General features: G+C 47.8%; 1 protein-coding gene across 3 annotated transcripts in view; it reads right to left on the reverse strand.

Moving 5' to 3' along the window:
* Positions 1–1443: 1443 nt before the first annotated feature.
* TOPAZ1 (testis and ovary specific PAZ domain containing 1) overlaps positions 1444–13515 on the reverse strand; it is a 63375-nt gene continuing 51303 nt past the window's right edge. For all 3 annotated transcript variants that reach the window (XM_032235238.1, XM_032235236.1, XM_032235235.1), the window contains 3 exons: positions 13160–13363; positions 2309–2492; positions 1444–2069 (listed from right to left, as the gene is read on the reverse strand). In XM_032235238.1, coding sequence (XP_032091129.1) covers positions 1862–2069; positions 2309–2492; positions 13160–13363 — 596 coding nt within the window. In that variant the 3' untranslated portion in view covers positions 1444–1861. The remainder of the gene's footprint in view (positions 2070–2308; positions 2493–13159; positions 13364–13515) is intronic.

Below are 13515 nucleotides of genomic sequence, written 5' to 3' on the forward strand. Positions count from 1 at the left end.
TGTAGATTAATTTTGCCGCTTACAGTCTTCTATCTTCAATTTTAATTTAACTTAATTTTTTGGGGGTAGTCTCTTTTTCTAATAATAAAATTTTCTCACCAATTCGACACACTTTCTCTTTGCTTTCTTCCCGTTCTGGAGCTGTCCCAACCTCAGCAGCTTCATTAGCTGCATTTCTGTCGCCAGAAAAAAAGCTGTTCCTGGATCTTTCAGGGACTTTGCGGTGTCCCTGAGATCAGCAGGAGGTGCCCTCCCTCAATCACCATCTCTGCAGGATGATTTAGATCCAAATGGACCGTCCAGCGGCAGAAATATCGACTGCAATTTCGGAGTACCAAGATCGCACGTTGTGCCGTTGCAACATCAGCCCCTATCCCATGTCAATTATTTTTTTATGTACAAGTACTAAATAGATTTATAATTGATAAAATGATTTTCGGTTTTGAACATTGTAATACAGAATTTGAAACAGAATTATGTAGGGATTAGGAACATGTTACTGCTAACATCTATAATTATTTACTAAAATTTGAAATGGAAGAGCAAGTGAAAAAGTATATGATAAAATGGGCTTGACATTAACTACAATAGAATAGATAGTGAAGATGGAAGTGGCCAAGACTGCAAAAATAATAGCTTTGATTGGAGAAGACATTGAGTAAATTTTAATACTTACTGAAAGACATTTATGGACTTTTTGTGGGAAACAGAAAAAAAAATGAAATTATAATATATGGGTTTCATTATTAGGAACAATAATTCAGTAGTAATATAAAAATGCACGTTATGTTGTAACCTTACACTGGCAAATTTATATTAATATGTTGTAAAATAAAATCAGAAATCATTTCTTTGTATTTCACTTTTTTCCAGCATTTGGGCTTTGGTTTTTTTTTTTACTCTTTTCTCTCAAATATTAGCATACTTTTCAGACTATAATACACACTTTTTTTCCTCAATAAAGAGGCTGAAATCTGGATTCATCTTATACACTGAATACAGCATTTTGCCTCCCGAAACTGTGTCCCCTTCACCAAAATGGCTGTGCATAGGCTTTAAGAGTGCTCCCGGGTGCTGAGGAGAGTAGAAATGAGCAAAAAACAGGCTATTTCTTGCTCAATTCCCCCCCTCCCCAAGTCCCTAGGACAACTCTTTAAGCCTCCTAAAGGCTATTCATGCCCTTTTTGGGGACAAAAATGGGCCCATTTTTGTGAAAAACAGGGCATTTTTTGGAAGTCTGCAGAATGCATTTTTTTTAAATTTGCCTATTCAAAATCTTGGGTATGTCTTATACTCCAAAAAATACAGTAATTTGTTTTTTTAGTTTAAAAGTTCCTTTTAAAAAAAGATTGGTCTTTCTGTATGATCACATTAGAAAGCAAATTTTTGTATTATTTTCTTTTATTAGAAACTAACATTGAACAAAGTAAATAGGAGTCTGAATACAACAGAAACAAACTTTATTGATTCATTTTAAACAATGATTACTGTAACGAAAGTCTTCATTGACTAAAAAAGCCAACTGTTTTAGTACGCAAGTATTTCCCAAACTATAAAATTTTATTATATACTGTCTTCAGAACTATAAACTTATTTGCATGGCAACAACCTTGTTTTTGAAAGACGGTAAAGATTATGAAACCTCTAATTCTAACCCTGAACTGTGAGCATATTTAGACACAGAAAAAAAAGGTAAATGATCAAGAACAGGCCCTTCTGAATAACCATGCCTAGGAAAATATATTCTGAATGGTTTTTTTAATGTTAAAAACCAAAATATCAAATTATTAAGAGTCTAAAAACAACATAAACAATCTTCATTTATTTATTTTAAGCAATGATTACTGTAACCAAATCTTGACTAAAAAAGCCAGGCTTTTCCTGCCCATTTCATATTCTCTTTCAACCATTTAAGTACGGAAGTATGCTCCAAACTATAAATTTGGTCCTTATTAACATTGACTGTCAAATGGTTTATGAAAAGCTTTGGATTAGATATCTGAGCAGCCTGAAATAGTCTCTCTGTAGCATTCTGATATTCTTCACAGTTTTGAATATTACCTTCACATCTGGAAAAAAAAATGCAAAATCACAAGAGTTATGATTAACATTCTTTTGTTCCGGAAGATTTTCAGTAGCAACATTTCTATGACTGGAAATGACAGCAAGAGTTTATGTCAATTTTATTAGTCTATTGTTTGTCAAAAAATATCTAAATAATAAAATAATACATATTTTGCAGGAGATAAATCAATACATGAGCAAATTTTTTCAGCTGATTAGATATGCATCTGGAATACATACTAACCTTTTTAATACTATTTGAAGCATTTGACTGGAAGCTCCAGGACTCTGAATACTACTGGCATTTGAAACCAAAAAAATTTCAATTGCTAATAGCATTTCAACTTCACTCATATAAGAAGGAATTAATAAAAGTTTACGATAAAGATTTCCCTCTAGTGGTGGATAGCAACCCAATGCTAAAGCACCTAAAATGACAAAAAAAGAAACAAAGAAGGATTAATATTAGCTAAACATGTATATCTTGTTTCGGTAATTTATTATAAATTTTAAGGTTACTTTACTACATAGACAATTCTGAACTTTCTCCATTTTCATACTGTTGATTCCTCAGGATATTTTGATAAGTGAAAAGAGAAGAAAAGAAGAATTAGCAATTCTCATGACTTATTTAGAATGCTCAAAGATTTTAGATATGCCAGTACAACTAGGAAGCTGTAAAATATTTTTAACATTCTTCCAGAGATTATTAAATAATCTAGGACTTGGCTAGGGTTATTTTCCTTTCTTAGAAAAAAAGCGAAGTTATATTGCTGCAGTATTTTTTTTCTGCCATAAACTATTCTAAACCCAATTTGTGAATTAAAAAAAAAATGGGTCTACCTGAAAATATATGTATCACATCTTAAAGCATAACAAATAGACAATATCTAAATGTTAATAATTATTGGTAGAATGACTGTTGACTTATCTGAACGGTCCTTCTATGTGTGCAGCGAGGGGAATCCAATCATGGGTTAACTTTGTCCATTAGCCTAGAGACTGAGTATGCAAATCTTGACCACGCCTCCTCTGACTGGACCGGATCAGTTTTGCGTGAAGTCAGCCGTTGAAAGATACATGCCAATGTCACTCATGGCCATAGCCAAACAGGTATCAAGTCACGTCCAGAGAAAGTCCAGTCAGGGAAAAGATGCAAGGTTAGTCATAAGTCATAATCAAGGTGAAGCCCTGGCCAGCCGAAACTGCGGGCGGGTTTGGATTCCCCTCGCAGCACACATAGAAGGACCGTTCAGGTAAGTCAATGGTCGTTCTCCTGTGTGCTGCTTGGGGAATCCAATCATGGGACATGCCAAAGCAATTAAGTGCCAGGGCGGGAGCTAGGCTGGTCAGGGTCCTCCGCAGAAGAAAGAACCCTTTGCACCACTCTCCACCCAAAGGACACCTTAGCCGAGGCGTATACGTCAACCTTGTAGTGTCTAATAAATGGCGAGGGCGACGACCAAGTAGCCGCCCTGCAGATCTCTTCCACCAAGGCTTGTGTAGCCTAGGCTGCCGTGGTAACCGCACTTCTGGTAGAATGAGGAGTAATATGTCTGGGAACTGGCCGGGAATGACTGTCGTACACCAAAGCGATGCACGCCTTCAACCATTGGTCGATGGTGTGGGAGGACACTTTCTGTCCCATGGACGACGGCTGGAAGGAAACAAATAGAGCCTCCGATCTTCTGAACGAGGCCGTGCACTTCACATAACGTCGGAGGGTCCTGCAAACATCCAAATGATGCCACTGGAGGATGGGAAGGATGCGGACAAAAGTCTGGAAGGATGAGCTCCTGAGCCCTGTGGAACAACGTGTTGACCTTCGGGAGGAAGGGTCCAAACGGAGGACTACTCTGTTAGGATGGAATATGCAGAGATCCGCACGAACCGATAGCACTGCCAACTCCGAAACCCTCCTGGCCGATGTAATGGCCACCAGGAACACTGTCTTAAGCATCAGTAGCCGAAGGCTGATGGAGTGGATGGGCTCAAATGGAGCAGACGTGAGTGCCCTGAGCACCAAGGTCAAGTCCCAGGTAGGATAACGGTGGACTGTCGGAGGCCTCAAATTTGTCGCACCTTTCAGGAAGGCCTCGACCCGTGAGTGCTGGGACAAGGAACGGCTCTGACTGCCTTCAACTACCATGGATAATGCTGTGACTTGCCGACGGAGCATGTTGGGCGCGAGGCCTTTATTAAATCCCGATTGTAAAAAGTCCAAGACTTGAGGCACCGAAGCCGTGATGGGATCAGCCCTGGCTCAACGGCACCACCTACAGAAGGTCTGCCAGGTGGCCTCGTATATACGTATAATGGATGGATGTCGGGCCGCCTGGATAGTGTCGATCACTTGACTCGAATAGTGAAGGGAGGTCAGAATAGTCCGCTCACATGCCACACGGCTAACTGCAGGAGCTGGGGGTTCGGATGGATGAGAGCCCCCTGGTTGAGTTGGATCTGGTCGTCCGGAATCCTCCACAGCCGTGATACCGACAGGTAGACGAGGTCTGTGTACCAGGGACATCTGGACGACATTGGGGCAACCAACAGCACCTCTGCCTGTTCCATTAGGATCTTCTGGATGACCGACAGAAGAATTGGGAGAGGGGGAAAGGCATAAAGAAGGCCGTCCGGCCAGGGACTGCGTAGAGCATCCACCCTCTCCGCTCTGGGGGCCTGGCGTAGAACCTCGGAAGTTGCGTGTTGTGCGGTTGCGCAAACAGATCCACCTCGGGACAGCCGAACCGGCGAGAGAGTTCCTGGAAGAGGTCGGGGTGGAGTTGCCACTCCGCTTGATCCACAGTGGCCCTGCTCAGCCAGTCTGCTTGTGTATTGGCCACACCCGAGATGTGCTCCGCCCGGATTGACAAAAGCTTGGTCTCCGCCCAGCAATGTAACTTCTCCGCCTTCAGCATCAGGGCCCTGGAGTGGGTGCCCCCTTGGTGGTTGACATGGGCCTTGGAGGAAACGTTGTCGGTCAAGACCAACACGTGATTGTGTGACACAATGTCCTGAAACTCCAGAAGGGCTAGACGAATGGCGCGGAGTTCCAGCCAGTTTATGCTGTTTGACAGTTCCTGACTCGACCAGTGTCCTTGAGTCACCTGGTCCAAGGCATGAGCCCCCCATCCAAATAGGCTGGCATCCGTCGTAATTTGGATGCGGTCTGGCTCGTTGAAGGGGCACCCCTGGAGGAGCTTGGAGGACGTCCACCAATGAAGGAATCTGAGAGGCTTGTGTGGGAGCCGAACCCTGGTCTGGGAGTGGCTGGTGTGTGCCCTCTGGAAGGGAAGCAGGAACCACTGAAGTGGGCGTGCATGGAACCTGGCCCAGGGAACCACGTTGATACAAGAAATCATCTTTCCCAGCAATTTGGACAGTGTTGCCAACGCAAGAGTCTCTGGGACAGAACTTGATTGGCCAGGTGCTGGATGCTTTGTCGCCTCTCTGGAGAGAGAGAGACTTCGCAAGACACTGAATCGATGATTGTCCCCAGGTGGAGCAGCAACGTGGTTGGCTGCAAGTGGCCCTTGGGGAGGTTGATAATGAACCCGTGACTGCGCAGCGAGTCCATCGTGACCTGCAGATCTTGTAGGGCCTGGTTCCGAGATGAGGAGAGGACCAAGATGTCGTCCAAATAACAATTCACTCGTATTGGAACCGAGCGAAGTGATGCCGCCACGACTGCCAGGAGTTTTGTGAATGTGCACGGGGCCGATGAGAGGCCAAAGGGTAAGGCCCGGTATTGAAAGTGACGGCCATTGAACTGGAAGCGTAGGAAACGCCGATGTGCTGGATGTATGGGCACGTGGAGGTACGCCTTCTTGATGTCTACCGATGTCATCATGTCGCCTTGGCGGATGGAGGCCAATAGGCTTTTGAGCGATTGCATTTTGAATTTTTGGTATTTGATGTAACGATTGAGCCTTTTCAAAGCTAGGATGGCCCGCCATCCCCCTGAGTTCTTGGGCACCAGAAACAAAATGGAGTAGAACCCTAGCCCTTCCTGGCCTCTCGGCACCTGTTCTACCGCCCTGATGGTGAGAAGGTGATGTATCTTGGCGTTCATGAGGTGCCTTTTTGTCGGGCACCTGGGAACGGGACACTGGATGAACCGCCTCGGGGGAATGGAGAGAAATTCTAGAGTGAGGCCCAGCCTCACGACCTGAAGGGCCCAGGCGTCGGACGTGATCTCCGCCAACTGATGAGCGAAGGCCAGGAGATGCCCTCCCATAGGTCCGTCCCCTTGTGAGTCACCGGTACCTCCGAAAGGACCGGTTTCCAGCTCCACGAAAGGACCTCCTCGCCTGGGGCTGCGCCTGGTTCTGCTGGCGACCCCTATCCCTGGTGCCTGCACGGTCCTGGCCACGATCCTGTGACTGGGAGAAACCCCTGTTGTAATGGGGAACATAGGGAGCAGGGGCGAATCCAGAGTCCCCGGCCCGAAAGGGCTGCCATCTCTGATAAGGTTTGGTTTATGGTTTATTAAACTTGTATGCCGCCCTATTCCCCGGGGGGACTCAAGGCGGTTAACGAACTCATAGGGGAGGGGGTAATACAAAAAACAAACAAGAGAAAACAATTACAGAAAAACAGATTAAAACTCCTCAACAGCCACGACAATTCGAGTGGGACTGGGAACTCATCAGCCCCAGGCCTGCCGGAACAGCCAGGTCTTAACGGCTTTGCGGAAAGCTTGAAGGGTGGTGAGGGTCCGAATCTCCGCGGGGAGATCGTTCCAGAGGGCCGGAGCAGCCACAGAGAAGGCCCTCCCCCGGGGGGTCGACAGTCAACACTGGCTACCTGAAGGAATCCGGAGGAGGCCTAATCTGTGGGATCTAATTGGTCGCAGGGAGGTAATTGGCAGGAGGCGGTCTCTCAAGTACCCAGGTCCGATACCATGTAGGGCTTTAAAAGTAACGACTAGCACCTTGAAATGTATCCAGAGTCTAATAGGCAGCCAGTGCAGCTCGGGGAGGATAGGTGTAACGTGGGTATACTGAGGTGCACCCACAATCGCTCGCGCGGCCGCATTCTGGACAAGCTGAAGTCTCCGAATGCTTCAAGGGCTGCCCCATGTAGGGCTGCCCCATGGCGGACCTGGGCAAATGTCCCCCTGGTCACAGCTGACAAATGATGTTCTAAGGTCAGCTGTGGGTCCAGGAGGACCCCCAAATTGCGAACCCTGTCTGAGGGGCGTATAATTTCACCCCCCAGCCTGAGAGATGGAATACAAGGCCAATTATTGGGAGGGAAAAACACAAGCCACTCGGTCTTGTCGGGATTGAGTTGCAAGCTTGTTCACACCCATCCAGACCCTAACAGCCTCCAGGCACTGACACATCACGTCAACCGCTTCACTGAGTTGGCACGGGGCAAACAGATACAGCTGTGTATCGTCCGCATATTGGTGGTATTTTATCCCGTGCCGCCGAATAATCTCACCCAGTGGCTTCATGTAGATGTTAAACAGGAGGGGAGACAGGACCGAACCCTGCGGCACCCCATACTTGAGGGGCCTAGGGGTCGACCTCTGCCCTCCAACTAACACCGACTGTGACCTGTGCAAGAGGTAGGAGGAGAACCGAAGAACAGTGCCTCCCACTCCCACCTCCCGCAACCGCCGCAGAAGGATACCATGGTCGATGGTATCGAAGGCCACTGAGAGGTCAAGGAGCACTAGGACGGAGGCATGACCCCCGCCCCTGGCTCTCCAGAGATCATCAATCAGTGTGACCAAAGCAGTTTCCGTGCTGTAGCCAGGCCTGAATCCCGACTGAAAGGAGTCTAGATAATCGGTTTCATCCAAGGACTGCCAGAGCTGAGAGGCCGCCACTTTCTCAACAACCTTCCCAACGAAGGGGAGGTTGGAGATTGGACAGTAGTTACTTAGAATGGCCGGATCCAAAGACGGCTTCTTCAGGAGGGGTCTCACCACCGCCACCTTTAGGAGGGGTGGGAAGGACCCCTCCCGAAGAGAGGCGGTAACTATCGTCTGGATCCAGCTCCGTGTCACCTCCCTGCTGCTTGCGACCAGCCAGGAGGGACACAGGTCCAGTACGCAAGTGGAGGTCTGTCCGAAGCCGAACAACTTTATCCGCGAGAAATTGGACAATTTCCTCAGCTCTACCTTGTAGAGGATTATCCGCATCCCTCCCTTTCAAGAGGGAGCGGGCTATTCTGAACAAGGCGGCTGGGCGGGACTCAGTGGACACAATCAGAGCGGCAAAATATGTATTTTTTGAGGGCTGAATTGCCAGGAGATAGGCTCTGATGCAGGCTTTCAACAGTGCTCGGTCTGACTCGGACTTACTGGACCTCCAGCGGTGCTCTAGGCGACTCTTTTGGCGTTTCATCTCCCGGAGTTCCTCAGTGAACCAAGGAGCCCTCCTGGATCCACTACCTCGGAGAGGCCGTAAAGGTGCAATCCGGTTTAGGGCCTCCACCGCCACTAAGTTCCAAGCAGCGACCAAGGCCTCCACCAGACTGTGGTCGAGAGTATCAGGTATAGCACCAAGCGCCGTCTGAAAGCCCGGAGGGTCCATAAGGCGCCTGGGGTGGAACCACCTAATCGGTTCCTCCTCCCAACAGTGGGGGATTGGCCTCCGAAAATCAAGTCTCAGTAGGAAGTGGTCCAACCATGACAAGGGCAAGGTCTCAATACCTCTCAAACCAAGATCACAACTCCACTGCTCCGAGAGAAATACGAGGTCGAGTGTGTGACCCGTTGAGTGGGTCAGACCCCGGATTACTTGGGTCAAGCCCATGGCTGTCATGGAAGCCATGAACTCCTGCGCTCCATCAGAGTGCTCGCTGAGCGAAGACAGATTGAAATCCCCCAGCACCATAAGTCTGGGGAACTCAACTGCCAGCTCGGCTACTGACTCGAGGAGCGAGGGGAGGGCTGTTGTAACACTGTTGGGAGGCAGGTACGTTAACAACAAGCCCACTTGACCTCTAAGGTCCAACTTCACCAGCAAGGACTCACACCCAACAAGCTCCGGAGCAGGGATCCTACGAGGAACTAGAGTCCCTCGGATAACGATAGCCACTCCCCCACCCCTTCTCTGGGGTCGCGGCTGATGAAGCACCTGAAAACCCTCTGGGCACATCTCAGTGAGGGGCACACCTCCCTCCGGGCCCAGCCAGGTTTCAGTAATACATGCCAGGTCTAAAATTAGGTCCCGGACGAGGGGAGCCTTGTGTACCACAGACCTGGCATTTAGCAACAGCAGCCTGAGACCAGGGCCCTGATTACTCACGCCATCTGGCCTTGGAGTGGAACTAGTAGGGCCGGAAGGAGGGATTCTCTGAGACGTAGCGATCCCTCCTTCCCCGGTAATGGCTAGCCCTAAAGTTCCCGCCATATCTGCCCCTCCCTGTTATGACCATAATGTTCCGGCCCACTCCCCGGTCCGTGGTCCCCCCATCGTTCCATCTGGCTACCGCATTCTTCGGCAGGCCCTTTGAATCAAACATCCTAGGCTGGGAGGGGGAAGGGGAAGTAGGGGTAGAGGGGAATGTTGGAGGGAAGATGGAAAGTTGGAGGGGGGGCGAAAGAAAGGATGTATGGAGGGTCGAAGAGGTACATTGGGTTTCTATTTTTGGGGGTATTGTTGACAAGAGGAATGGCTGTGTTTATTGTTTTAATGTTATATGGCCCCGGTTATGCACAGTATATATGTGACTGTACAAAATGAAAATGGAAAATAAAAACACATTTACATTGAAAAAAAAACATTCTAGGCTGGGATTAGGTCTGGCCCCTGACACTTCTGCAGTGTACTCAGTGCAGAGGGTACCCGGTTGTGGTCCCAGCCTACTCAGACATACAACACATCCATTCACCCAAGCAATCCCCATGTAGCAGTTAAAAACACAAAAATACAACAATAATGGATTAATAAAAAAGTGGGCTCATTCATGCAATCATACAATCACACCCATATCACATGCACTCCCTGTACAAGTTAAAATTGCGCAGCGGTGCAAGAAGTTCATATAAAGCTTATGTTAATATGGAAGAGGGAGTCCTAATATGAGTGTGGCTAGGTTGCTGTCTCCTATTGGCCCGGCCACTGGTAGAAGGGAGAACCTTACGCTTATCTCTGGTCTCCATGAGGATGGGATCTAGAACCGATCCAAACAAGGACGTGGATGCAAGACGCCATTTGGACTTGACATCAGCTTGCCAATGGCGGAGCCACAGTAGGCGTCGGGGTGCTATGTTAGAGACTACTGCCCGAGAAGCGAATTTTGCTGCACTAAGAGTGGCATCCACAGAAAATTCCAAGGCTGCCATCAACTTGGTAATGTCCTGGTGAAGGCGCATTTCTCTGGGGCAAGCCTACTCTGCAATTGCTTAAGTCAGACCAAGGAAGTCCTATTAAAGAAGGACGCTGCTATAGCCGAGCGTAAGGCCCAGGCCGCAGTCTGATGGGTCTTGCGGATGACTGTCTCGGCCTTACGATCCTCTGCCTTCAAACCTTCTGAAATTTCTGATGGAATTAATGCCGGAGAGGCGAGGGCAGCAATGGGAGCATCTACAGTGGGAAACTGGAGAAGACTTTCCAACTCCGGGGTAGAAGTGTACACTTTCCTATCCCCATTGCTGGGGGGTTAACCGCGGTCGGTTGATCCCACTGCTTCTGAATCAGATCCAGAAAGAGCTTGGGCGAGGGAATAACATCCTGCAAGGCCACTTGCTCAGCAAAGAGGCACTCAGTCGCATCTAATCCCACAGCTGTGCTATCCTTAGAGGCCGCCTCCCCCATGTGGGTGGTGGTCTTAGCCTTATACAGCAATGATTTAAAGAGAGAGTGGCGGAACAGACCCGGTGTAGTAGGTTGATCCAGTGGAAGCCCTTCATCATCGGAAAATTCCCTATCTATGACCTCACCTTCCTCCACCAAGGCCGATCCTCACTGTAGACTGAAGGTTGAGACGAGGGAGGCTCTGTTAGAGGAATAGAAGAATCCCCTTGCACTGTCTGGAAATCAAGACCCGTCCGGGTCACAGTGGCCCTGGGAGCCTGGGCCCTACGGAGTAGTTCCGCATCCACCACTTTAGAAATAGCAGTAGAAATCATTTGGTACCAATCAGGGGGAAGGCCCAAATCCTGGCCCTCCAGTGGCCTGAGGCCTGCAGCAGTAGGAGTGAAAGTTGCAGAAGGCCCCGCATGTGGGGGCGAGCGGGCCGAAGCCACACTCATTTCAGAAATGGGAGGGGGGAGTGGGGCCCCAACCCCCCCTCTGCTGCCATAGGAGCCTGGGGCAGCTGAATATCAGGGGACCAACCCTGCTCCGTAGGGTGCGCTGGGGAAGCCCGTTGCGGAATCAGAACCGAGGGTGAGCTGCTGGGAGCCCCAGAGGCCTTAGCAGCTTTGGATTTATCCTTATGTTTATGGGACTTGTCCTTAACGGCGGATGAGGCCTGGGGCCTATGACTAGTGGGCCTTGGGCTAGCCCCCCTCCTCGCCAGGGGAGCGGGGCTCACAAGAGGGCTCCACAGCACCTTTGGGCACAGACGGATCAGCCATTGCAAAGATAGAAAAATATTTGGAAAGGCTCAACCTCGTTTATGAGTGAATTGCCATGAATTTCTCCTCCGCACAAAGCGCCACGTGAAAGCAGCAGCCGATTGGAAAAACAACCTCCTCAGTGACTCAGCTCTCCGCAAGTGAGGGAAAAAAGAGGGCCGTCTGGGCGGCGCCGATGCCTGGCGTGAAATTACGTGCCCCGCCACCTTCGGCCGATTCCAGCGCATGCGCAGGGCTGGATCCAAAATGGTGGCCACCTTGGAGGGCGCGAAGATTCAAACCGCTGCAGAACGCTGGCTCCCCGGCGAAAACGCCACCGCTGCGACTAAGGAAACGCCACGAGGCAATGGAAACGCCTAGGTTGAACCACGCCGCGCAGGCGGGAAGTTCCCGGCTTGAAATGGCACAGGGCAGCGCACCAGCCCAGGACGCGCCAAACACAAGGCGAAGAGAGCAACGCCAATCTCCGCTTGAAAATACCGCTGCCGTCTGGCACTGCGAGCCGATGGACTTCGCAGCCTCCGATCTCAGGCAAGAGAGAGAGAGCGAGAGAGTGGTGGTGAGGGTCTGGGCTGGCAGCGAACTGTCGCCTCCACCTCTAAACACATATAGCAAGTTAAAGTCGCAATCTGAGCTGCTGAATCCAAGGAAAAAGGTGAAATTTGTCGATTAGTCTAGAGAAAATTGAGATGCGTCTCGTTAGGCTGGACTGAGTAAAAAAACTGATCCGGTCCAGTCAGAGGAGGCGTGGTCAAGATTTGCATACTCAGTCTCTAAGCTAATGGACTAAGTTAACTCATGATTGGATTCCCCAAGCAGCACACAGGAGAAAGTATGTTTTGTTATGAGCCCAAGTTACCATTATGTTCTAGAAGTTTTGTTGAACTGTTTCAGATTGGCTGGGAGTTCAATATAAATACAATCTGGAATGTAACAGTTGTTCTGGGGGTTTATCAACAAAAAATCTAGAAGAATCTCCAAGTAATTTTATAGGAAAGCTAGATTTATTACTAATGTATGTGACCTCATTCTTTGTAGGGCTCGCATGCTGGCTTGCTTGCTACCAGATCTTCCCTATGCCCTGCTCTACCATCAACATTATCTATACATGTGCTCCCCAAGAAAGTTCCAGCCTTGCTTTTCCTGCTCTTTACCCTATTCAAACCATTCCAGTCCAGAACAAATGTTTTAGTTTGTATCTAGAATATGAGATCCATTCTTCCCAGAAACAGACCAAAACATTCAAAATGTATTTTAATTTGGGTATGATGCACCCCACCCCCAAAAAACCCCTATTCCATTCACAGAATGGTTAATTTAGACATGTCTTATACAATGCTTTTAATAATCTCAAATCATTTTACAGTTTGCTTCTCATGCTACAACAGATTTTGCATAGTTGTTTCATAAATTGAAAATGACATACAAGTACAAGTTCCCCAAATTATTCTGGAGAGTGTTCAATATTAATGTAACCATAATAATTTTTAGAGCAAACATTTCAATAAGAAGTTGGTCTAATATAAAAAATGATGTGTCTTTAAGAAAGCTTACTTTTATAATGTTTCCTGGCCTTAAGCCACAAACAGCTTCTTCCTAGTGCTGTGATTAATGCTCGAAGTAAATTAAATTCAACATGGATATTTCTTGCAAGCATGAATGCCACTACAGTAGATGATGTTTCAATGTTCCTGTTTTCTGAACAAACTCTTAGCAGATTATTAAACAAAAGGCCATACTGGGATACATCCAGAGAGTCTGTAAGAGAAAATTTGGGAATATTTTTCAGCTATGGAGCATACTACTTTTTCCATCAGTGAAATGATGCACTGTACTATATAAACTATATAAAACATTTTTCTTATTTTTAGTTTTTATATTGATGCCAAGAACAATTGAGAAACTTATTT

This window comes from Thamnophis elegans, chromosome Z (assembly GCF_009769535.1).
Source record: "Thamnophis elegans isolate rThaEle1 chromosome Z, rThaEle1.pri, whole genome shotgun sequence".
In the NCBI taxonomy this organism is placed as follows: Eukaryota; Metazoa; Chordata; class Lepidosauria; order Squamata; family Colubridae; genus Thamnophis; species Thamnophis elegans.